The following is a 23,892-nucleotide window of genomic DNA, read 5'->3' as shown; positions in this document are numbered from 1 at the left end:
CACCATCAAATCACCCACTTCAACTATTTGATATGTCATGGTGAGTAAATATTTGTGTGTATGCATATCGTTATGGAATTTTAAGTAAAATTGTTGTCTGTTAAATTTACTCTATACTGAACTGTAAGGTGAGGCAAATAGAGAGCTGTTATCTTGCTACAGTCATGCAACTAAAGTTTCAAAATATTTAAAACACTCATAGCAGCCCAACTTAAAAAGATGTCATATTTTGTATGCCGTGGTATTATAATGGGAAAAGAGTTATGTCTTGTTTGCTCAACAAGCCATGATTTGTTTGCTCAACTTGTCAATGTCCACATGTCCTAAAAGAAATAGTTGTAAATAGTTCTCATGCAACCTGCTTTCAATGGCTGTTTTTTTAATCTAACAATAAAATGTATATATAATTGTATACAACTTTTTTTTTCAGGAGATAACCAAAAAGCTCTTTTTGGTTTACACAGTTACACTGTTGGCATGACAGACAGTTTTGGAACGGTTTAAATCATATTTAGAAAATAAAACTTTCTCAGTCCATATATTAAGGGTCACCTGTTATTGAAACTGCATAAGTTTCAATAACAGAAACTTATGCAATTTCTGTTATTGTGCTGATATCATTGTGTCCTCCACTTGGTCTTTTACAAAGTTGAAGAGCAACTTCTAATTTACATAGAAGGTAGATCAGGTGGTCAGGAGGGACATCAAGGGAACCAATGAAATACAATTATTCTACCAACATATAAAAGTGACAATCGAATAGTTTTACACACAACATCCAGAATCGACATCCAAGGTAAGACATGACAAACTTTACATAGTGGGACAGTTTTGAAGTATGATCTCTCACACAAAAAAGTTTTATGACATGTATGGTGTTTTTTGTTTGTTCTTTGTATCAGATGCTGCTCTTCCTGCTGTTGGTGACATCATGTGCTGCCATTCCTCAAAGTGAGAAAAAAATAAAAAACTTTGTTGCTTTATTAACAATATAATAATACACATTAAAAGTTTACATGAGAGCAAGTTTCTTGGATGAAGTTTGCTCTGACTCCTATGCAAGTATAGAATGGCACATCAAGAATTTTAACCCTTTTGAAAAACAAATGGTAAAATTGTGTTGCTGTCTCTTCAGTTAACAACCTTTAGGTTTTATGTTTCTGATTTGCCAGTGAGATAACATGTAGGTCAGCTAGTTAGTTGACTTGACCATTCCAGCATGGAGTGGATTTTTTTTTAAAATCCTGAAATAAAATTGTGAGTTAACGTCATATTAAAACACTCACAGGAGTCTTTTCTATCGAACTAGTGGTAGTGCCTGGTTTGGACTTTGGTTTGGTTTTTGATAGGCTACATAATAAACACAAAAACAATTGTGGTTCCACTCTAATAAAATGCTTGATTAGCTACATAAAAAGAAAAGTTGACTGTCCTGATCTCCCTGCAGCAGTGCATTATAACAACAGTAACAAAGTTTAAATAGGCCAATACATTGCTACGAACTGTGGTCACAACTGATTATTTCCCACTGGGAAAGTCAGAAAATACATTTCTGACTGAGTTCTGATCAGTTGAACATCACTATTAGGTGATGTTAGCTACATAAAAAGAAATGTTTTTTATGTAGCACCTAATTGATGTCACTATTAGGTGATGTTCAACAATATTGGTCTGAAAGTTGTGCTTAACATTTGCTTTTCAAAGGTTTCTTGAAAAGCATTATTAAGTCATTTCAAATACCTTACTTATAGTTTATATTTATTTTTTTTTATTTTCACATCATGTCAATGAGAAGACAGATCTTGACATAGCAGTCTTGATGTAATCATAAATTTATATTTTCTGGTAAAAATATTTCTTTTGGCAAAAATAAATGAAAGAGCCAAACATATGTTTTCAGAGTTTTAGAAGAAGATAAATACAGAAGAGAAAATTTTAATTGTCTGGCTCAAAGGGTTAAAGTGCTGTATAGCTTTCAATGTGACTCTCACAAGTTAAAATAATTAAAATAAAAATAATTAAAGGGTAAACAAATCTACAAGATGAATTTACCTAGTTTAATTTCTTAAATATCAGGAGATGCTGTCAGTTCAGCTATGAGCTTAAATACTAATTTCCAAGAGGAAAATAAGTTATTCAGAACCATAAACATTTAGTTTGGAAAGTATTCATTACTTTAAATACCTTTTGAAAAACAATGTATGTATTTAAATTTCTTTAATATCTCATTTATAAAGATCTTTCAGAGAAGATGTTTACCTTCCCAGAAGCAACTGGCACAGCACATGCTAAGTTGACAATATTAAAACAAGATTTCAATGCTCTGACTGTCTGTTTCAGGTAAGTATTGATGTTTAAAATTTGTTAAAACAAATAAATCTATCTACAGAGAATATGAATGTCTAAAACTAAAACAAAACCCTTCATGTCTTTTGCCTCAATACAGGTTCTTTACAGACCTCTCAAGAGAATATGCTCTTTTCTCTTTGGCAGTACCCTCTTTTGACAATGGCTTGTTGTTTTACAAAAACTTAAATTCTTTTGCAGTGAGTGTCAGAAACACAGACTCAAGTTTTGAAGGACTGGACTTCAAGCTGAACAAATGGCACTCGGTTTGTGGAACATGGAGTGCTGCATCAGGTTTGGCACAACTGTGGTTGAATGGAGAGCCTTCAAGCAGGAAGTTAAGCAGTACATCCAATATCAATGGACCAATAATAATCGCTTTAGGACAGGTGCGTTTTTAAGATTTTAAAGACTAAAAAAGTTTGCTGTTTATATACACTGCATTGGATGCTTCCAATTATTTTGCTGCTTTTTAATATTCAATTTATTGCAAAGACAAAGACTGAAATCCATCCCTATCCTTAAAAGTCTTACAAAGTCTTGATAGGTTTGTCCTATAAAACTGGCATGTTTGTAGAATACCCAGTTTCTGTAATTGTGTTGTTTGATTGTTGTATATATTTTACTATTGTGTTTATTTTTCGTACAGGATCAAGATTCACATGGTGGTGATTTTCAAGCCAAACAATCATTTGTCGGCATGATGTCAGATCTCCATATGTGGGATTACACACTTTCACCCTGTGAGATCCGGAAATACATGAATGACCGGAGCTACGCAAATGGAAATGTGTTGAACTGGAACTCACTGGAATTCCAGATTAAAGGAAGGGTGCTGATCGAGAATAAACAGAATACTTGTCAGTAAATCATCTTTCTTTAAATAGTTATAACACACAATAATTGGTAAATTATGTGTTATGAACAAGAAATATGTTATGAAGCAAAACAATTACTCTAACTGCTGATAGAGTAATTAAATCATCATAACTGCACTAATTCTTACCTTTCTGAACACTCAATCAATCAATCAATCAATCAATCAATCAATCAATCAATCAATCAATCAATCAATCAATCAATCAATCAAATTTCATCATTAATTTACAAATACATTCTCAATGCTTACTCTACATGAGTGGAAAGTGATCAGGAAGAAAAAATATATTACGGAAACCTGCTCCTTTCTCAATAAATACAAAATTAATTTTCATTCTTTCACATGTTCTGAAAAACATAAATACTGTTTTTAAATTTTACCTCAGAATCAATGCTAAACCATTTTGCAAGAAAGTACTTGTGGATTAAACTTGTAACTGAGTTCTATATATCACTTTAAGCTCATTGTGTATTTGTTTGTGTCATTGTACTAACTTTGAAGATGGGTGTTCAAATTGCTGATCATTTTCATTAAAAAAAATTATTTCCCGACTAAATAATTAAAAATTGTGTTTGTCGATTCTTTCTTCAATGACAAATTGCCCCTGAAACCTAAAATATAGTAAACACTTTAATGATGGCACAGCTTAGGACTTAATACCTAAAGGTTAAGATACCTTTAATACTTAATTTAGACAGACTGGAAAAGGTGTTCACATCAGTATTACAGAATAAAGTATAGTAATTCTGTATTTAAAAAGATATATTTTGAAAAAATATTAGGAATTATAATACTCACAAGGAGAACTCAAAAACATATTTTCTGTCAGTATGTAAGACATGAGGGGCTGCACAGTGGCACAGTTAGTAGAGCTGTTGCCTTGAAGCAAGAAGGTTCTGGGTTTGATTCGGCCCGGGGTCTTTCTGCATGCATGTGTGGGTTCTCTCCAGGTACTCCGGCTTCTTCCCACAGGCCAAAAACATGACTGTAGTTATAGCTATGGTGTACTTTATTTGAAGTAAACTAAATGATTTGAGTAAGACTGACTCAAATTTGTCAAATTAAGTCAACTTAATAAATTAAGTTGGATAAGCTTAATTTATTTACTTATTACTAATTGAAGCAATTCAATTAAGTTGGTTCCAGTATACTGTTAAACTCTACACTGTGGTCAAAATAGGAAAGCATAGATATTTGGATGATGCCATAACTATTATAAGCTCAACAACAAGAAATAACTGAACTAACAGAATAAATAAACCAGGACAGGAAGTTAAATTAAATACTAAATGCAAAGAACAAGTCCAAAACTCAAATAAGAAACTGAACTAACAGAGGGAATAAACTAGAACAAGGAAAAATAATGAAAATAAGAAATCAGTAAAAGGAAAAAACAGAGGTGAAAGTCCAAATTGATAAGGCATCACAACAAAACAAGAAAGTAATTATTACATCCCTTCCACTAAACTGTAAAAAGACGACTGTGCAATTCATTAACTTAGATAAGCGAAATGATTAAAAAAATAAGACCAAAAAAAAGAAGAAATAAAATATCCAAACTGAAATATTCAGTCATATGAGAAATATGACATATAATTCCTTTGGCAACTGTCTTTAAAATGCTATTTAATTCAATTGTTGTTGTTTATAAGGTCTTTCTAACTAAATTCAATGGTATCCTTTATCTGCTGCTAATTTACATAGAAGGTAGGTCAGACAGGGTGGGGACACCAAGGAAACCAATAAAATACAGTTTTCTACCAACATCTACAGTATAAAAGTGACAGTCAGATAATTTTACACACAACATCCAGAATAAACATCCAAGGATCCAAGGTAAGATATGCCAAACTTAACATAGTGGGACAGTTTTGATGTAAAATCTAACATACAAAAAGGATTCATGACAACTATGGATAGTGGAAAGCTTGAATAAGTCATTATTTTCTACAAACTATTGAGAGTGTCATTAATGTTAATTCTTTGTGACATGTATTGTGTTTTTTTAAAATGTTTTTTTGTATCAGATGCTGCTCTTGCTACTGTTGGTGACATCATGTGCTGCCATTCCTCAAAGTAAGAATAAACAATTATTGCATTTTTAACAATATAAGAATATAGATTAAAGGTTTATATGAACATGAAGTAGTTGTTCTAACTCATATTCAAATATAGAATGGAACATGAGGGCTTTTTTTTAAATCCCTGATAGCAAGAAAATACATTTGCAAAATATGTTGGTGAAATTGTGTTGCTATCTTTTCAATTAACAACATTTAGGTTTTATGTTTCAGATTTACCAGTATGCAAACATGTAGGTCAGCTAGCTGGCTGACTTGACCTTTCAAGCTAGGAGTATATATTTTTACAATCCTGAAATAAAATTGTGAGTAAACGTGACATGAAAACACTCACAGGAGTGTTTTCCATCTCACCGGTGCTAGTGCCTGGTTTGGACTTTGGTTTAGTTTTTTATCTGTAATAAAATAATGTTGTGCTTTGACTGTAATAAAATGCTAGATTAGCTGCAGAAGAACAAAGGTTGACTGCCCTGACCTTCTTGCTGTGTATTATGATATCACCTGAGTTTAAGTAGGTCATTAGTTGATGGGAACTGTTGTCACAACTGATTATTTCCCCCTGGATCCATAAATTACATTTCAGACACAGTTCTTCAAACACTGTTAAGTGATGTTCAACAATATTGCTCTGAAAGTTGTGCTTCACTTTTTTAACTTTAGAATTAAGCAAATTAGGATTGTGAAGTGATTTTAACTATGTTACATATAGTTTTTTCCTTTGTATTTTCACATCATGTCAATGAGAAGGCAGATCTTGACAAAGCAGTTTTAATGTAATCCAGTTAATGGAATCACAGTTTTATATGTTATGGTAAAAATATTGTTGCATGCAAAAAACAAGAAAAAAACTAAACAAGAAATATCCAAATATGTTTTCAGAGTTTTTAATGTTTGAATCATTTATGGTGATGAGAAAAGTCAACCATCTGGTTCCAGTTCAAAGGGTTTAAGTGCTTTATAACTTTCATTGTGACTCACACAAGTTAGTATATTTAAAATAAAAATAAATCAAATGTAAACAAATCTATAAACAAGATGAAATCACTTAGTTTAACATAATAGCACATATGAGGAGTTATTGTCAGAAGGTTCAGCTATGAGATTATATCCCAACTTCCAAGTTTACAATGGTTTAACATTAACTATAGATAGCTTTAGGGGCTTTTTGATTATTTTTTTTGTATTTATTTAAATTTTTTTAATAACTCCTTTGTTTAAAAGATCTTTCAGAGAAGATGTTCACCTTCCCGCAAGAAACCAACACAGCACACGTTAGGCTGACAACATCAAGACAAAATCTACAGGCTGTGACTGTTTGTTTCAGGTAAGTATTGATGTTTAAAATTTGTTAAAACAAATAAAGCAATCTACAGAGAGTATGGATGTATATAACTAAAACAAAACCCTTCATGTCTTTTTCCTCAATACAGGTTCTTTTCAGACCTCAAAAGAGAATATGCTCTTTTCTCTTTGGCAGTACCCTCTTTTTACAATGGTTTTTTGTTTTACAAAAATGTGAATTCTTTTGCAGTGTGTGTCAGAAACGCAGAGTCAATTTTTGAAGGCCTGGACTTCAAGCTGAACAAATGGCACTCAGTTTGTGGAACATGGAGTGCTACACCAGGTTTGGTCCAACTGTGGTTGAATGGAGAGCCTTCAAGCAGGAAATTTACCAGCTCTGGATCCAGTATCAATGGACCAATTATAATTGCTTTAGGACAGGTGTGTTTTAAACACTATAAATGCAGAAATGTTTACATATGAAATATTGATTATGAAAAATATCCCAAATTGTATCAAGTTTATGATTCAATCAAAGTTAGCCACATGTTAAAATTGGTGGCTTAGCTTAAACTAATCTTTCCACTAAGAGCTTGGAAAGGTTAGTTTAAGCTAACCTTAAACTACCTGCAAAATTGCTAAGCAGAAATTTATGGAAACAACCTCTGGGAAAAACAGTTTCAGTCTGAAATACTTCTGTTTTCTTCCTTCTCCATATATTTTAGCTATATATAGTTTGTAATAACTCAGATAATAGGCAAAGACAAGGTTGAGATCATCTGCCTCACTTAATAAATTGTGTTTCAGGATTTAGATGAGGAGGTTTCTTGCAAACTTTTCTGTTGACTGTAATTCTTAGCCACTGTCAGTTATTCTATATCATTATTTTTGAATGTCATTTCACATAATTTTTCAGTCCTGATCAGCCAACAGTGGTTTTATTGCCAGATCAAAGTCACTACAACTCTAATATTTTGGATTCTGTTCTTGGTTTCATTTACTGATTTTTAAGGCGTCAAATATTTGCTGTTTATGTTGTTTAATAATGATGGATGTCTCTATTCCTTATCCTACTTTAGTCAAGGTACAAAGTATTGAGATGTATGTTTAATTAAACTTCTGCATCACCATAAATCCCCCCAAAATGTTTGTAGCATACCCACTCTTGCAGTTTGGAAGGTTGTAGATGCTTGTGAGTTTACTGCTTGATTATTGTATTTTCTCTTCTTACAGGATCAAGATTCACACGGTGGTGGTTTTGATGCCAAACAATCATTTGTCGGCATGATGTCAGATCTCCATATGTGGGATTACAAGCTTTCACCCTACGAGATCCGGAAATACATGAATGACCGGGGCTACGCAAAAGGAAATGTGTTGAACTGGAATTCAATGGATTTCCAGATTATAGGAAGGGTGTTGATCGAGAATAAACAAATTGCTTTTCAGTAAATCATCTTTCTATGAATACGGCGCACAATAATTGATAAATTGTATGTTATGAACAAAAATTACTCTATTCTTTATATTTCAACATCATAAATATGTTTAATTCATTACACTAAACATTTTTCCACATGTTGTCCAAAACTTTTATACTGTTTTTAAATTTTAGCCCAGATTCAGTGCTGAATATTATACAAAAAAATACTTTTGGATTAAACTTGTAACTGAATATAGTATATCATTAATTGCTGATGATGTATTTGTGTGATTTGCTCTACTTTCAAGAGAGGTGTTCAAAAATCAGATAATTTTCATTAAAATAATCTATAAAAGAGGTAAGAACTTTGAGTTGTCTTTCTGTAAGACAATATTATCCCTGAAACGTAAAATAAAAATACTTTAATGATAGCTTGGTTTAAATACCTAACGGTTAAGATATCTTCAACACTAAAAATAGACAAATAGTAAAAGGTGTCCACACCAGTATTTGATAGTAATACTGTGTTATAAAAAAAACCTTTAAAAAATAATAAGAATTATAATACTCAATAATAATAATAATAACTGAAGGCTATAATACTTTTGTAACTGTTTTTAATGTTTTTATTGGGTGCAATGGAGATTTGCAAAAACATTTTACTTTAGGAAGATACTGGAAACAAATATTTAATTGGCTAATATGTCTGTTAATAAGATAATTGTTTACTGATTATTCACCATATTACACAGAGTTCTTAATCCAAAGTGTTTAATTTACTACTAACTTTGACAATGGATGCTCAAAATGTTGCTCATATAAAAAAATTTAAAAATAAATCTTCCCACTGCACAATTAATTGTGTTTGTTTTTTCTTTCTTTCAACAAGTTGCTCCTGTAACCTAAAATATAAACACTTTAATTATGGCACAGCTTAGGGTTGAATACCTAAAGGTTAAGATACCTTAATATCATTAAGGTATCTAAATCATAATGTACTTTGAGCCTCAGGTGTTATAAAATCTCAAGATCATCAATGGCTCTGTGCTAGACTCATTGTAATTTGCTTACTGGTCAAATAGGGTGGCATATGATGCTGTCAGTTGGAGATTGTACTGTTTTGGACCCAGTCATGAAAAAAAGGGATTTAACTACAAAAGAAGAACAAAAGAGACTGGTAAAAAAATATCCCAGAATGCAATGCATTATCCCATTTTCATGCATAGTTCCCAGGACGGAGGAGTTTTCAAGCAGAACTCCACAACCTTAACAAAATAGTTTGTCAGTCACGGTGAACAATCATATCAGAAAAAAAAAATATTTCTTATATATGTTGGTGCAAGGACAAGATTTACATATGAGTCCTCTAAGCGTTAGCAGTGCAACTGAGCTAATCTTCTGGTTAAGTTAATATAAGCAATTCTGTAACTGATCTATGAGTACAGCAGCCTACAGCTCAACTGAGGAATTTGAGTTATTTGATTTTTGAAATGAATTATGTTCATGAATCTTCAGACTATTCAGTTGTCTTGTGATTGAGTGGTGAGCAAGCGTGTGCCCTCCCTCTCACCAACTGATGGCTCGAGATTGGTTTCAGCCCAAAGAATTAAGCAGGTATAAAAACTGAATGCATGGATATTTAGATTATATGTGACTATCTAGATTAAACAACAGTACATCTGAAGTCATGGTAAAGGCAAAAACATGTACACATTTACACATTTACACATTTACACACGTAATTGGCTGCATGGTACTGATCTCCTTAAGAACAAAGGACACAGTAATAACTTAATTTTCCCTTTTCATACTGAAAAAATACAGTGTAGTTGAAGCAACCATAGAACAAGTTTAACCTTTGCCCTTCCTAGTTTTTTGTTTCATTTAGTGGGAAACATCATTTTCATTTTCTTGCATTTTTCTTATTTATTCTGTTGTTAAAACTGTCAAGTTGATGTTTTAAAGATTTTACAAGTCTGATTTCACCCAGGACTTGGTAACATTAACCTTTGTGAAAGACACATTGAGTGGAACTACATTAACAACAAACTCATGCAGTTAAAGAAGATGGGATCAGTTGGATCCTCAGAAGGTCAATGTCCTGGCTGGTTTGAGTGGGTGTACTGAATGATCACAGTTTTAACCACCGTTTTGAGAAGGACACAGAAGGACCTCTCAACACATTGCTCATCTTGAATATATGCAATAGAAATATTTGCTCTTCTCATCTCAACATTTAAAGTTAACTCTATTCCATTTTGCAGTTTTGTTTTTTAGTTTGTGCCGAACACAGTCACGACTGAAGGCTTTGTGATATCCTGCTATAAATTTGTCAATGCATTTGTCTGCCCATTTCTGTGTATCACTGAAAAATACACTTTCACAAAATACCCAGAGGGAATTTCTTTAAATCTAGTTCACTCTTGCTCACAGATGAGATGATTAGAATTGCTGGTCAAAAGTCAAATTCACTGGCAGGTTTCTGGGCTATTCAAGACTTTACATGGTAATTATGACAAGATTTTCCTCACAAGGGCCTAATAAGATGCTAAAATGAAGTGAGCAGGAGATGTATCTCAGCAGTAGACAACGTGCTTTGCATGTAAAGAGCTTGAAACTCCTGATTCCAACAACCTCTTTGTCAGGAAAATGATTCAAACAGAAGACATATCGTTAAGTTTGTTTTGTATGGGACATCTACCTTGACCCATAGAGCAGTTCTTTGATGAGAAATGTTTGGTTTGGATAATAGCCAGCAGACTATTATTGTATAAAGAAACTGTGCTAAAATACCAAAAGCATAGAGTTTCAAAGATTATTTCACACTGGTACTCCAATATATATGTCTAAGTGTTTTTTTATAAATTAAAAAAAAACTTGATAGCTGGTTGCAATGTAATTAGATATGAACTGTGGAGAAAAACAGATGATCTACTGGAAAAGGCAAAGAACAAGTTTTGATAACATCAAAAACGTTTTGATTGGGTGTGGCAGTGGTGTAGGGGTAAAACATGTGACCCATGTACAAAGAGAAACCTCAGTCCACAAAGCGGCCATCATAGGTTCAAGTCTCACCCCGTTGACTTTTGCAATGTGTATTCCCCATCAATTGGGCCACTATTTGACACTAGAGGCCTAGTGTAACTAGAGGCACAGAAATAGAAAAAAGAAAGATGTTTTGATAAAAACAGTTAATCTGGACCTTAAGAGAATCAGCCTTAAGGTGTATACCCTGCTTCTTGCCCAGTGATAGCTGGATATGGACACCAGCCCCATCTGCTTACTACCAGGGTAAGCAGGTACAGACGCTGGCTGGCTGGCTGGCTGGCTGGCTGGCTGGCTGGCTTGTTGGCTGGCTGGCTGACTGACTGGGTGGCTGGATGGATATATTTGTAGATACAGGGATTAAATGAAAGGCCCCAGGATCAGTGATCTGATCTTCTTCAGTTCTTCAATACTACACATCTGATAACTCAAGTCTATAACATTCATTATAGCGCCATGTTTGCCTAAGCTGTAAATGCCTGAAGGGAAAGGTCTAATGTTTTTGAAATTATCTAGATTCTTATGGTTGCTACCAGCCCAACTATGTTGGACTACAGACTCAGTCAATAAATTAGAATATTATTTAAAATTTATTTCAATAGCTCAATTCAGATATGTTTAAAAGGTACTTTCAATCTGACAAACGTGCCACATCAGAACACATATTGTAATTCATTGAATGTGACTGTAGCAGTTATTTATAATAATACTTTTCTGAAAGACTGAACTCTTCAATGTTGGATGTGTAAACTTTCACAAACTACTGCTCTGGCAACAGCGTAGCCTACTTGCAAGTTTCAAGGGACTTTCACGATAAATTAACTGCCCAGAGAGGGGCTGCAGCAGTAACACTTCTCACCCCACACACCTCTCTTTTGACATTCCCACTGAATCAATTAAGCACCCTGTGCTGCCTGGGAACTCAGAAAAAGCCCCTTGTGATCACGAAACAGCTTCCTGATGTAATGGAGGGCAACTTTTATTTCAGCTGACTGAGATTGAGACTACTGTAGGTTTCAGCAGACACCAAGAAGCACTTATTTGACATTCAGTTTGCATACAATAATATTCTAGGCTGTAATGCATTAAATCCTGCAATAAACTGAAAGCCCTCAAAATGCACTGCTGAACCTTTTTTTTTATGAATACTAATGTTAGCCATTTGTTCTTTCAAAACAACATTTTCTATTTTTGTTTAAATTTTGTTTGAAAAAAACTTAACAGAAACATAGAAACCGTCATTGTACGATCCCAAAGTCTTTTCTTGAAGACATATTTTCTTTCTAAAATCTACTAATTCACAACTAACCCAGTCATGGTTGTTCAGTGTATTTGTTATCCAAAGAAAATATTTTTGAAACACAAGAATGTGGAGTTGAAAAATTGTTTGTATTATCACCCTAATCTTACGTTTGAAACTTGTTTACAAAAAGGTTTAGCAAAAATAAATGTTTTGTGCTTTGCTCACAATGTTCTAAATTAAGCTCTTAATTTAAGATTTGCAACTAGTTTACTTTACATGTGCAATTTTGTGCTAAAATAACTATTTTAAATAAAAATTATGTAAGAACTGGTTTCATCAAAAAATCTCCAAAATGATTTTAAAAAACTGTGACTTTTGCCTTTGACACTTTACTCAACATATATTTTCAGATTTCGCAGACATATATTGGGAGAACCTTTCATTAAGTGTCCATGCTGTTTATATTCATACAGAGCTGAACATGAATGGTCCTTGAAGGTTTTATGAATTTGTCAGGCTTATAAACTGAAATAGATAACAATAATGTGGGTATGTGAGCTTGTTTCACAGTGTTTCTGCATGTCGCCACATTGTAATTCTTTCCCAAGGACATATTAGAAGATTTTTTCTAAGGCGTTGACACACACATACACCCCCACACACGCCAAGCAGATAGCTTCCTGACACCAGGAAGTAGGCCAATATCAACAGCAGTTTCCTCGGTAATGAGAGAACAAAACAATGCGAGAGGGTGTGAGGGACTACAGATTGTGTGCTCTGATAATATTTTCTAGATGCATGATAACAAGATAACTGAGTAAAAGGGGTGCTGTCGGCATAAATGAAGAGGAAAAATTCTTACTCCAGACGTTGTACCCTTAACAACAGATACTCTTTGTTCCTGCCTCTCCTCTTCTACCTCTGAGTCATTAGCCTTGCACCAATTCTCGTCTACAAGCCATGATGTAATTATTTTATCAGTCACTAATCTTTCATTTATCCAGTCGCAAGACCTCCCCTCCTCTCCAACACACACAACGTGCCCAACTACACCTATTTCTGTCAATATGAATGCACTGGCCATATGACTTACATATGACTGGTGGTGTCCAAAGTTGATCCAGAAGGTTCAGCATCCTGCATGTTTTAGTTCTGTACCAGCTGATAGTAACAACCTGGTATAGAACATGTCAATGTTCTACTTAGGATTTTTAAATTAGCCATCATTTGATCCAAATGTGTTGAAACAGGGAGAGAACTGAAACATGCATGATGCCAACCCTCAAGGATCATCTTTGGACACCACTGCAGTAAGCGCAAAATGTAGGTAGACAGAGTCGCGCAGCACTGCAAGCATCATGTCTTCTTTCCTCTCCTTCATCACACAGACTTCTGCCCTGGTGACGAGGCGGGTAACCATCCAGGTAACCATCCAGGTAACAAACAAAACCAGTGTGTTTTTCTCCCACGCCTCGGATGTGTTGGAGTTCATTCATTTTTGTCTCTGTGCTCCACCAGGTTCGTTAACCAGTTTCAGGGCCTGACCAGAACCCCTCAGTGTAAATTACCTTAAGAAATAATGAGATTTGGTTATATATAAAAACAGACTTTAATGCCAAACAATTATCAAATGTTACAAGTCATGCATGTCATACAAATGGAACAGATACAGAGTTACATTCACTGGGCCACACTCAGCACATCTAAGACCAAGTGAGGCCAAGATTGAAACGCACATTTAGCTTTTATTTTTCTCTGCAATCTGTACCCTCCCTAAAGGGGTAGTCTAATCAGCTCCAGTCTGTTTACATATGACTGGCAGCAGTCACATGTAAACATGGTTATGGAAGCTGCAGCATGTGAGTGTAAGCAGATAGAAGAGGTTGCCTCAATTTTGTCTAATCAGAGCAGCCAATCAATAACCTTCCTCACACTAACTACTGAAAAACCTGCCGTTGATATAAATATACATATTTATAAATTTTCTTAAAGAAGAATGCTTAAAGTAAAACAGGAAACTAGCAGTTCTGCTTGTTCATGATAGCATTACCTACTTTTTTTGTAATACTTATTTTTCTTTTTGTTTTTCTAAAGCGGATAAAAGATAACTGCCCAAGTAAGTGAAAATTACCAAAATTTTCATTTGTTTTGTATGTTTATAATCTCACTATGGTAATTTATTACTTATCACCTAAAATAGATAACTGTTTACATACTGAAAACATTTTCCAGCAATGCCTGTATGTGGCTAATTTAAGACGTGAATTAATAGGTTGCATACTCTGCCTTTTGAGAACAAAGTTCAGAGGTTTGTGGTTTTTATTTCACCCATCTGCTTTGGCTGAGTCTGTTCCCAGCCTTGGCGAATTTGGGTGGGGGTGCGGTCCACACAAGGAAGGAGAAGAAGTAACTTGAGCACCAACACCACAGAAGATACGATCAGATAGAGCATGTAGCCTGGAGGGGTGTACCATTTGTAGGTTGAGGGTTGAAGAAATTTATTCCAGCCATAGATGTAGCAGTGAGCCGTGCAAATGAACAAAGTAAGATGTCCTAGTTCAGACTGAAAAATAGCACATATAAAGGCCTTACTTAAAACACTGCAAAAAGAGTAGGACATGTCAAAATATAGATGTTTTCACTAACATGATGATAGAGAGACAACAACAACAATCAAAAGTGTAAGGTTACATGTATGAATCTGGGGACTGGTGTTTAAAGGTATTAAAAGTCAAGTTTTTATGTAACTAAATGAATAAATGGCTTAAAATAAACTTCACATTAAAGTTAATACAAAACAGGTCTGCAAAATGTCTACAATTAGCACAATTTTAAAATTCAGTGTATTATAATTAAAGAAAGATAACACTTAGATTAGACAAAAATTAATTTTAACATGCTTTGCTTTAGCTACAGTGATTATTAGAAAACTTAAGTTATTTTTAACCCTATTCAACATGATTTCTATTGATTTAATGTAATTCATTACATTTTGTGATATTATTTTCTGACAAGTTTTGCCTAAAATATGTTTTTCCTGAGCAACAAGTCACTGATATTTAATTGATCTAAGATAAAAATATCACCATAAACTCTCCTAATGACAATTACACAAATATCAAACATGAATTTGCAGTAGGGGTTGCTTCTCAAACCAGATTCCTCCATGTTTTTTTTCCAACAGTAGGTTATCCCGCTCTAAGATTACAATAAGTGCTTGTGATAAGACTTAAAAAAAATTGGAGCCGTATGTGTTACAAGGTATGTGGAATTCAAGTCAGAAGTTACACTTGGGATTTACAAAGATCTTGTGTGTTAGAAATATGTACAAAAATCTACACCATAAAATGCAACCCTTTTTAACATCACTATTTCTCATTTTCTGGTTATTTTAATAGTTGTTTTACTTCTACAACAACCTGCTTTTGATGAAAACATTATAACTTATAGATTTATGGGTCAATAGAAGCCCAGAAAGGAAAAAGAAAAGTTCTTGCAATTCTAGAGACAATTTATTTTTAAAAATGTCAGATTTTTATATATATTTTTTTGCAAAGTTGCATTTGTCTTTGCTTACTCATTTTCTCTATTCAAGAAAAATATTTTTCATTGTCACATTAAAAAATTTACTAAGGTTAATGTGTGTTTCCTGTCTACATTTATTATACCAGCTGCATGCCTGTTAAAAATATGTGTACAACCCAAAACTGTCCCTTAGAACATCATCTAATATTTACCCATCCAAATGTTAACAGCACACTATTGCAAATCTTGTACCAATTATTTCTACATCTCAAAAGACTCCATAGCATGAGTGTCACAACTTTAAGATTTCATATACTTCATGCTTTATACGTTATATATATACTGTACTTTACATGTGTACCACTGTTACAGACGAAATACTGAAGAGCGCCACAAATGCAGCAATAACCTAGTCATAACCCTTTCTAATCAAATTTTAAAGCATGCTCTGTCCACACTGATGAAGATTCACTCACTTCACCATGCTTACAACAACTGCAGTGGGAGGGAAGTCTGACATTGTTTTTGTTTAACTCAAGGAGTTAAGCAAGGAGAGTGTAAGCAAATAAGTGTTTAACCCATAGGGGAAAATCATAAAATTAGCACAACGCTTTTAAATTTGAGGCCAAGATGATTAGACGACCATCGGATACAATAGAATATGAGACAGTGTCTTCTGCACAACTTGTTCTGTCCTGAAGATAAAATAGTAACAGATTGTACTATTTCAGTTTGTTTTTCTCACAATGTAGCAAAGACAACGTAGCATCATGAGTTGAACACATACTGAAAGATAGCAGCTGTTTCTTCACAAATTGGCCCATTGAAAATATATTATAGGCCAAATTAATTGGCAAGTTAAGCAATTGTGTCACAGATGATTTAATTTAATTAAACAAAAATCTATTCTTCAAAATAATGTTTTGCCTTTTCAAAAACAGAGAGCATAAAGATCAATTTTCTGTAAAATGAAGGGGTACTTCAATCAATGTTTATTATTGTGCATTATTTATATTTTCCATTCAGTAATTCAGTAATCAATAGTGAAGCTGGTGTCAAGGTTAATTTTTCCATGCATATTGGCATATCTAAAATGTGCTTAATCATTATTGTAACATGTTCTACAAACAGTCTGAGTGCCTCCTAGTGGTCAGACAGTTATTAGCTGCATAAATAAGAAAAAAGGCCAAACTCTGTTGCAGTGTCAGCCACTTCAAGCATTTAGCATGCCAAGGAGAGTGTAAGATGAGATGAAGAAATGTCATTATCAGGTTTTTGCTGCAACATTTGTGTAACAAATATAATGAGTTGTAAATGTAGGCGGCTTTACGTATAGATTAACAGCGTTTTTGCACAAATAAATTTGCTTCAGACTCTTTCATTTAATGAATAAATAATTTTAGTGGTATTTTTCCTAGAAATTTATAGTTGCATGTAAACTTATTTTTTTCTATTAATAGAATCATCAAGTGCTAAAAGGGGCAGAAAATGCAGATTAATTCATTTCACAATGACAAATTTTACATAACACCAGTGGCCTTATTTGAAGCTCAATTTTGTGAATTATTTGGACAACCTGCTTCCATTCAGAGTTTTAGTTTTTGGCAGCATAATTTCACATTCACATTTGCTTACAGTGAGCTCAGACAGCACAAACAAATTATTTCTATTGATTTTAATGATGATCAGGGCATATCTCACTTAATCTGTTTGAAATATCAAATCCTTCCATTGTGTGCATCAACATGCATACAACCTTTGAGTCACACAAACCACATCTTTAACAAATATTTGTTGAAAATTGCCATCTCAAGTGTAATGTTTTTCACAACTCTTTTCACCAGATCATAAGGATTATTTTGACCTATGCGTCTTTCTGTGGGCCTCATTCTGGTGTCTACTTATGGATCTGACCTTTACATAAATAGGCTTGTGACCTGTATTAACAATGTCCCTGCTGGGAATTACACCAGGTATCATAATTCTATTTAATGAATAACTTAACATTTAAAATCCCAGGCAAAAGTCCACCAGGCTTTCACTCTGGGAAACGAGTGCCAGCTACTGCTTTTGGAGAATTTTAATTGCTATCGTAAAAGAAGTTGGAAAGTCAAAATATAACCCTCTACAAAGATGCTTAAAGATCTTTTCTGCTGATTGATTTACTCCACCTGTCTGATAATGTTCATACTCGTAAAGGTAAAGTACACACTCACACACACATTCACATTTCCAACAGAGAACTGACCTGAATAAAGTTGAATTCTCTCCAGCTGAGGGATCCACCTACAGAGGGCAAGGATGTTAGTCCTAACAGGACAAAAAGGAAAAATCCCAGGATTCCCAGTGATATAAACGAGACTGTGGCCCCTGCCTCAGTATTATCAAAGTAAAATGGGGAGGTTTTATTGTTCTTCATTTAAGAAAGAGAGAAAGAAACAAAGAGGCAAAGGAAGAAAGAAAGGATCAATGCAAGTGTTATGCCATGTTATTCTTTGTACATGACTGTTAAAAAATGTGATAACTGGTTTGGACCAGCTTCCTGTACCTCATCCACCACCCCTGAAATGAGTTTGTGCCTGACAGAATAGCAAATAGGAATGATGAATGTATAGCTGGCATGCAGAAAAGCATAGCCAAGTGCAACAAGACCCATCTGCTCCTGCAAAGCATCCAGCGGTCCAGTCAGTTAGGGAAACGCCTGGAGAAAGAAAAACCAAAGGCAAGTACGATTTAATTTAACATTACATTTCTACAACATTTCCACAATATACCAAACTGTTAAAACAATATATTGTTATTATTTTATTTGGTCCCTCTGTAGAGTTGAAAATAAAAAGCAACAATCACACCAGGCAGGTAACGGAGAGATAGCATAACAAGTGCCACAATTGGACACAGCTAAAACACAATTTTACAAAACACCCATAAGAAAAAAATTGATATTATACCAGAAAAGTCTTGATATCAAGGACAACTCATGACCTTGTTGGCCAGGGACACCATGATTCAATATGAAATCTCATCTTTATTTTCAACATGAGCATGGATCACATCTCTAATGAGCAGGTAGAAGAAGAAGAAAGAAGTGAGGCCAACTGCTATGGACAAAGGCAGCCTCCACTCTGGGAACAATTTCAGGGGCAAGTCCTCCAACTCTGCTGACAGAGAGCCTTTAACCAGAACAGTGAGGCCCAGTTTGGAGGCCAGGTGTGCTACTGCCTGCTTTGCTTCTCCACTTTCTCCACACAGGAAGACCTGCACACAGTTTAGTGGACAGTTTCAAAAATATGCAGAAGGAAAAGTATTTGGAAGATGTTGTTGGCAAGAATTTAAACTCTGAAAAAGAGATAAGTATTGTCAGCTCTTACAGTTTTATTCTTATGATTTTCTTTAATGTGCAATATCTAAGCAGATTCTGTGTGTTTGATCAAATATCACTGAAAGCATCCCTCAAAAGATTTTAAAATGATTAAGCTGATCTTCTTGTATCAGTTAGGTATTTAATTAAAAACATTTTGCAGAAAGGATGTTTGATAAGTAAGGTACGGTACTTAAAAATACTTTTGGTTGTTTTTATATGCTTTTGACTAGCATATAAAATGAGAAGTGTGGAAAAACATGGTAAAGAAATGTATTGTTACAAACAGTAACAATAAATGTTAAAATTAGATCAAATTTAAGACTTTTTTTAATTCAGTGAATTTAATAAAAGTATTTAGTATAGAATAGAAAGCCTTTATCATCTTACAAAGGGGAAATTTGGGGATTCAGCCGAATCAGAAAGATAAAAAAGGAAGTATATAGCATTACAAGTCTTCCACATAGTAAGATATGAAGGACAAACATAAACTATAAATATAAAACAACAAATGTGATCAAACTACATGATGTGATACTATGAACATGTCCTTCAAAAGCTGTTTATTTAAAACCTGATGTCAATAAGCATCATGTCAAAAGAGTTAAATGATCCAGACAAACAGGCTTACAAAATCAAGAAGGAGTGGATATAAGTTAAAACCAGCTCTAGCACATTTTTGTTTTGGTTAAGTCTTTTCTTCCATCTTGCTACATTTCATTGACAACCAAATACATATTTATTATTAGCGCTAGAAGATAAGAAAGCTCCATATGGCTGTCTGCATGGGCATCAATTCTGCAGGAAATTCCACTTTCCAAAAGGGTATGCAAGGTTAAATATTTCTAAACTTTAACAGTTGCAATCAAAGCTTACCCAAAAATGTATAAATTGCAGGTTCCTTAACATATTTTAATCTGATCTCATTAACTTGATGAATTAACAATGGTAGCAGTGCTAATAATAAAACAAAGGAATACTAGAGCAAATACAACAAACATTCTCAAGTGCAACTATATACAATCATCATCACCAATATTCATCATACCAAATCATGCTTTCAACATAAATAGACTGTTTTCTATTTAACTGTAAATGACAATAAAAATGTTTTTGTTTTTATTCCTGCAGAGCCATTTTTATTCATTTTGTTTATTTGCTATAAATGTCAGTTGATCTGTTTAGAGTAAAATCTAGAACATACCTTACAAATAAAGTCTGTCTGAGGACTAACCCTTTTTTTGTTTATCTGTCAGTTTTGTATCAGTAATTTTGAGCTGAAACTACTTTGTATTGTTTAACTCTGTAAAGACACATGTCCGCTTCATCTATACTCAGGATTTAATCCCCTTTCTAGATCTTGCCATGCTGACGCTTATCATTTTTACCTTTCAGCTCTGGGATAAGATGATTAAGTTGTTTGTAAGAAACTGAGCACTGCAGAGCGTTGGAGAGAGCAGTCTGACAGGCGTGTGTGAGAGTCGGAAGGATAGAGCACTTTTCCCCAGGTGTGTGTATAAGTGGACTGGGCAGTCAGCCATGTCTGCCTACATTACTGCACCAGTAACAGCAGGGGACGGCCGACAGACTAAATCTCCATCTGAATGTAAATGTGACAGCGCCACAGCCCCGCTGTGGATCTAATCAAATTGCTGGCCAGGGAATAGTGCACATTTACAAGCATGTATGTGTGTGCATGAATACATACTGTGACTACATGTGCAGTAAGAAAGACATTTGAAGACACATCTTGTGTTTGGTACCTGTTTTCAAAGACAGAGTTCTGCAGAGGTGTGAGCGATGGTGTGTGTCGGCGTGCGGGCGTGGGTGTGTGTGTGTACACATGTGAATAAATGTTTGCGCTAAAGAGGATTTGAGGCAGATTCAGGTTTGGTCTCCAGAGGTTCCAGCATGTTTGTGTTTCTCTCGAAACAAACTGAAGTGAAGGTTGCAATAAACACTGGGCTTTCAACTTTCTAACATAATAAGGTGTGTATGCGTGTGCGTGTTGTTGTTTTTTTTACCATGTCCTCATTTTCTTTACTCCTCAGATGGAAAGTTGATACAATCAGCTATCAGCAGGAAGGCAAATGAAATAAATTCCATTTCCAGGTTGTGCACAGTGTATGACGAAGTAATCTTTTTTATGTTTACAAATCTGAGAGGCACTTTTCCCAATGTACAATAAGTGATGAAAGCAGGCACTGTTTCCAGGTTTGATGTCAAGTGTTTCTCATCATGAACAGATCAAGTTGGTAATCTCCTCCCTGTTACTCCTCTGTCTTTGTATCTTTCCTTCCTGACAGCTAAAGTGTTTCTTAATGCCTAGCAGCTTCCTGGTGTTGTTTTGCCTTGATCCCACTGACTATCTCTAAAAGATTACTTACTTCTTACCTGTTTTCCTGCTAAAAGTCCATTCTGCAGGGCCCAGGCAGACAGCGTGTTAAGACCTTTCACCACAGCAGAACTAAGAACCAGCCTGAAGAGCACATAGCATTTTACTTTTCTTGGTTTCAAAAGAAATCTGTCTTAGCACTTTCATATTTTCCCTGAAAGTTGCAGTCTGGTAAATAAAGGGCATGCTTTGAAAACCTTTAATCTTTTAATGTTTTTCTAACATAATAATACATTTGTACATCATTTCTTATCATTTCAAGTGAGGTATATATTAGGACACCCCCATGTTTTTCCCACATAAAATGACTAAAATCCCACACAAATGTGTATCACATCAGGTGAAAACGGTTACATTACAACATCCTTACACGGCATCGTGATGGAGGCTTGCCCTGTTTAAACCGCAGACGGTTTTGGTTCCTGACTTTTGATTTGCAAGGGAACAGCGTGGTAGGAATAAAAGAGCAGTCTGAAAACCTCAGAGAGACGATTATGTTAGCCTACGAGTCTAGCTAGGAATTTGAAAAAGGTTTAAAAGAATCTCAAATCTCATTTTTACTTCAAGGTGCATGTAAAGGACATTCTGAGCAATTGCCAGCATGCCCATGTTTAACCACCACAATAACCTGAGAGCAGAACATAAAATGCTCAAGCAAGTCACCAAAAACTAAAATGTCACATGAAAGTCCATGTCTGTAAAGTCAAAAAGAGACTGAACAAGTTTAACTGCCAAGGATGGCGTGCAACAATTAAAACGCTGTACATGGAGGTCAGACTGAAGTTTTACAAAGATTAAGCAAAGGCCATGTAATGGATAAAAGAATCTAAACTTAAATTATTTGCTTAGCAACAGGGATAACAACTATCTTACCATGCAGAGCACATAACAATGTAGAGTCCTAAAATGTATTCATTTTTCTTCTGCATTTTTTTTTTTAGAGTTTGTCACCTCTGCAAGTAGACAGCGTTGGCTTCTGGGTATATATGCCCTTCTTCAGGTTGTTACTGAGATCCACCAATACCTTCAAAACAAAATACATTTAAAAGGTTTGTTTTAGAAAAAAGCCACATTTTGTTTTATCATAACAGTTCTAAAATCAATAAGAGTGAATACATTTGATAGCCACTGGATATAAACAATCAAACCATATTGTTAGTTTGTGTTTATTTACCTTCCCTTTCAGATCATGCTCCATTGTTGTCAAGAATTCCTAAAGATTAGATTAGAGGATTGGGCTGCTTCTGCATGGGTCATCACCTGTACAAAACATGGCATATTTTGTACAGGTTCAACGCATTATTCTTTGCATAATTACATACATCACACACGTGTTTCTCCCCTTTCTTCAGTTTTTGAGAGAAAAACTCCAGCTCCAGTGATGTGTACCTGAGCTCCCTGCAGCAAAGGGGCACAGCTGTGTGGTCTTCTGCTGCCATACACAACTCCATAGCCAGACTGGAGCAGACGGAGGCCCAGAGAGCGCCCCAGGTCCCTGGGCCCAAATATGCACAGCAGCTCTGGCTCAGAGGCAGCTGCCATGTCCAGAGGATGCAGTGATATGCCGTTTTGCTTCATCTCCTCAGACTTACCTCTCATCACACTCATGTTAGGATTTTTAGAGTCTCCATGCTGTGGAGTCTCATCTTTACTCTGGCTCTGCCCTTTTACCTTTGACCTCTGTCTGCATGACATAAGAGACATGGGTTTGTATTTATTACGCCTACAATCCACAGCCAAGCGAACGTGTGATGGAGTGTGCCAGCAGAGCAGAATCAATTTCATTAGCTGTTTCCTTTAGCAGTTTTTTTCTTATTATTCTGTTATGATATAATAATAATAATAATAATAATAATAATAATAATAATAATAATAATAATAATAATAATAATAATAATAATAATAATAATAATAATAATAATAAAACTATTATTATTACATCTTGGTTATTTTAAACTGTGCTACAAAACAGCACAGTTTTATAGTAAGTAATTGAGGAGCATGCAGAACCCTCTACACACTTCAGTGAAAATAATACCTACAGATTCACCATTTTCTTCTCTTTAGATGTTTATCCCTTCTGAGAAACACAGGCTGCGTTATCATCCTTGTACTGCCAGAATCCGATTTTCATACTTCACGAGTAAAAAAAACATTATTCTTCTGCTTTCCAGGGCTGCCATCTTTTATATCTTCTGTTTCCACACTAGACACGATGCCATGTGGGAGATCCTGGCCCACGTATTCATTATCATTTCAAAACCTGCTGTTCCAGCCAAATGGCTAGAAAGACAATTTGTGCAAATTCAGTG

The 23,892-nt window shown here is 34.6% G+C and overlaps 2 protein-coding genes and 1 pseudogene across 2 annotated transcripts; 2 read left to right on the top strand and 1 right to left on the bottom strand.

Annotated features, from left to right (window-relative positions):
* Positions 1-722: 722 nt before the first annotated feature.
* On the top strand, positions 723-3,792 carry LOC102232988 (serum amyloid P-component-like). Its single transcript, XM_005804669.2, has 5 exons — positions 723-796; positions 903-951; positions 2,238-2,340; positions 2,447-2,735; positions 2,996-3,792. The coding sequence occupies exons 2-5, from the start codon at positions 903-905 to the stop codon at positions 3,212-3,214; spliced, it is 660 nt and encodes a 219-aa protein (XP_005804726.1). The 5' UTR covers positions 723-796; the 3' UTR covers positions 3,215-3,792.
* Positions 3,793-5,003: 1,211 nt separating this feature from the next.
* LOC102218624 (serum amyloid P-component-like) lies at positions 5,004-8,870 on the top strand. Its single transcript, XM_005804696.2, has 5 exons — positions 5,004-5,062; positions 5,254-5,302; positions 6,529-6,631; positions 6,738-7,029; positions 7,822-8,870. Exons 2-5 carry the CDS (start codon positions 5,254-5,256, stop codon positions 8,038-8,040), a joined length of 663 nt encoding a protein of 220 aa, XP_005804753.1. The 5' UTR covers positions 5,004-5,062; the 3' UTR covers positions 8,041-8,870.
* A 5,731-nt stretch (positions 8,871-14,601) lies between these two features.
* LOC102218374 lies at positions 14,602-23,188 on the bottom strand (annotated as a pseudogene).
* Between the last annotated feature and the right edge of the window lie 704 nt (positions 23,189-23,892).

Source organism: Xiphophorus maculatus, chromosome 3 (genome assembly GCF_002775205.1).
Source record: "Xiphophorus maculatus strain JP 163 A chromosome 3, X_maculatus-5.0-male, whole genome shotgun sequence".
Taxonomy (NCBI): Eukaryota; Metazoa; Chordata; class Actinopteri; order Cyprinodontiformes; family Poeciliidae; genus Xiphophorus; species Xiphophorus maculatus.
Note: the sequence above shows the minus strand (reverse complement) of the source record. Positions and strands in the feature narration are given on the sequence as shown.

What these genes read in the sequence shown, in the direction of transcription:
- LOC102232988 (XM_005804669.2), top strand. Translation starts at nt 903, where the DNA reads ATGCTGCTCTTCCTGCTGTTGGTGACATCATGTGCTGCCATTCCTCAA. An exon ending in GCTCTGACTGTCTGTTTCAG is followed by an intron (nt 2,341 to 2,446) that starts GTAAGTATTGAT and finishes GCCTCAATACAG; the next exon opens with GTTCTTTACAGACCTCTCAA. An exon ending in TAATAATCGCTTTAGGACAG is followed by an intron (nt 2,736 to 2,995) that starts GTGCGTTTTTAA and finishes TTTTTCGTACAG; the next exon opens with GATCAAGATTCACATGGTGG.
- LOC102218624 (XM_005804696.2), top strand. Translation starts at nt 5,254, where the DNA reads ATGCTGCTCTTGCTACTGTTGGTGACATCATGTGCTGCCATTCCTCAA. An exon ending in ATGTGCTGCCATTCCTCAAA is followed by an intron (nt 5,303 to 6,528) that starts GTAAGAATAAAC and finishes TTTGTTTAAAAG; the next exon opens with ATCTTTCAGAGAAGATGTTC. An exon ending in GCTGTGACTGTTTGTTTCAG is followed by an intron (nt 6,632 to 6,737) that starts GTAAGTATTGAT and finishes TCCTCAATACAG; the next exon opens with GTTCTTTTCAGACCTCAAAA.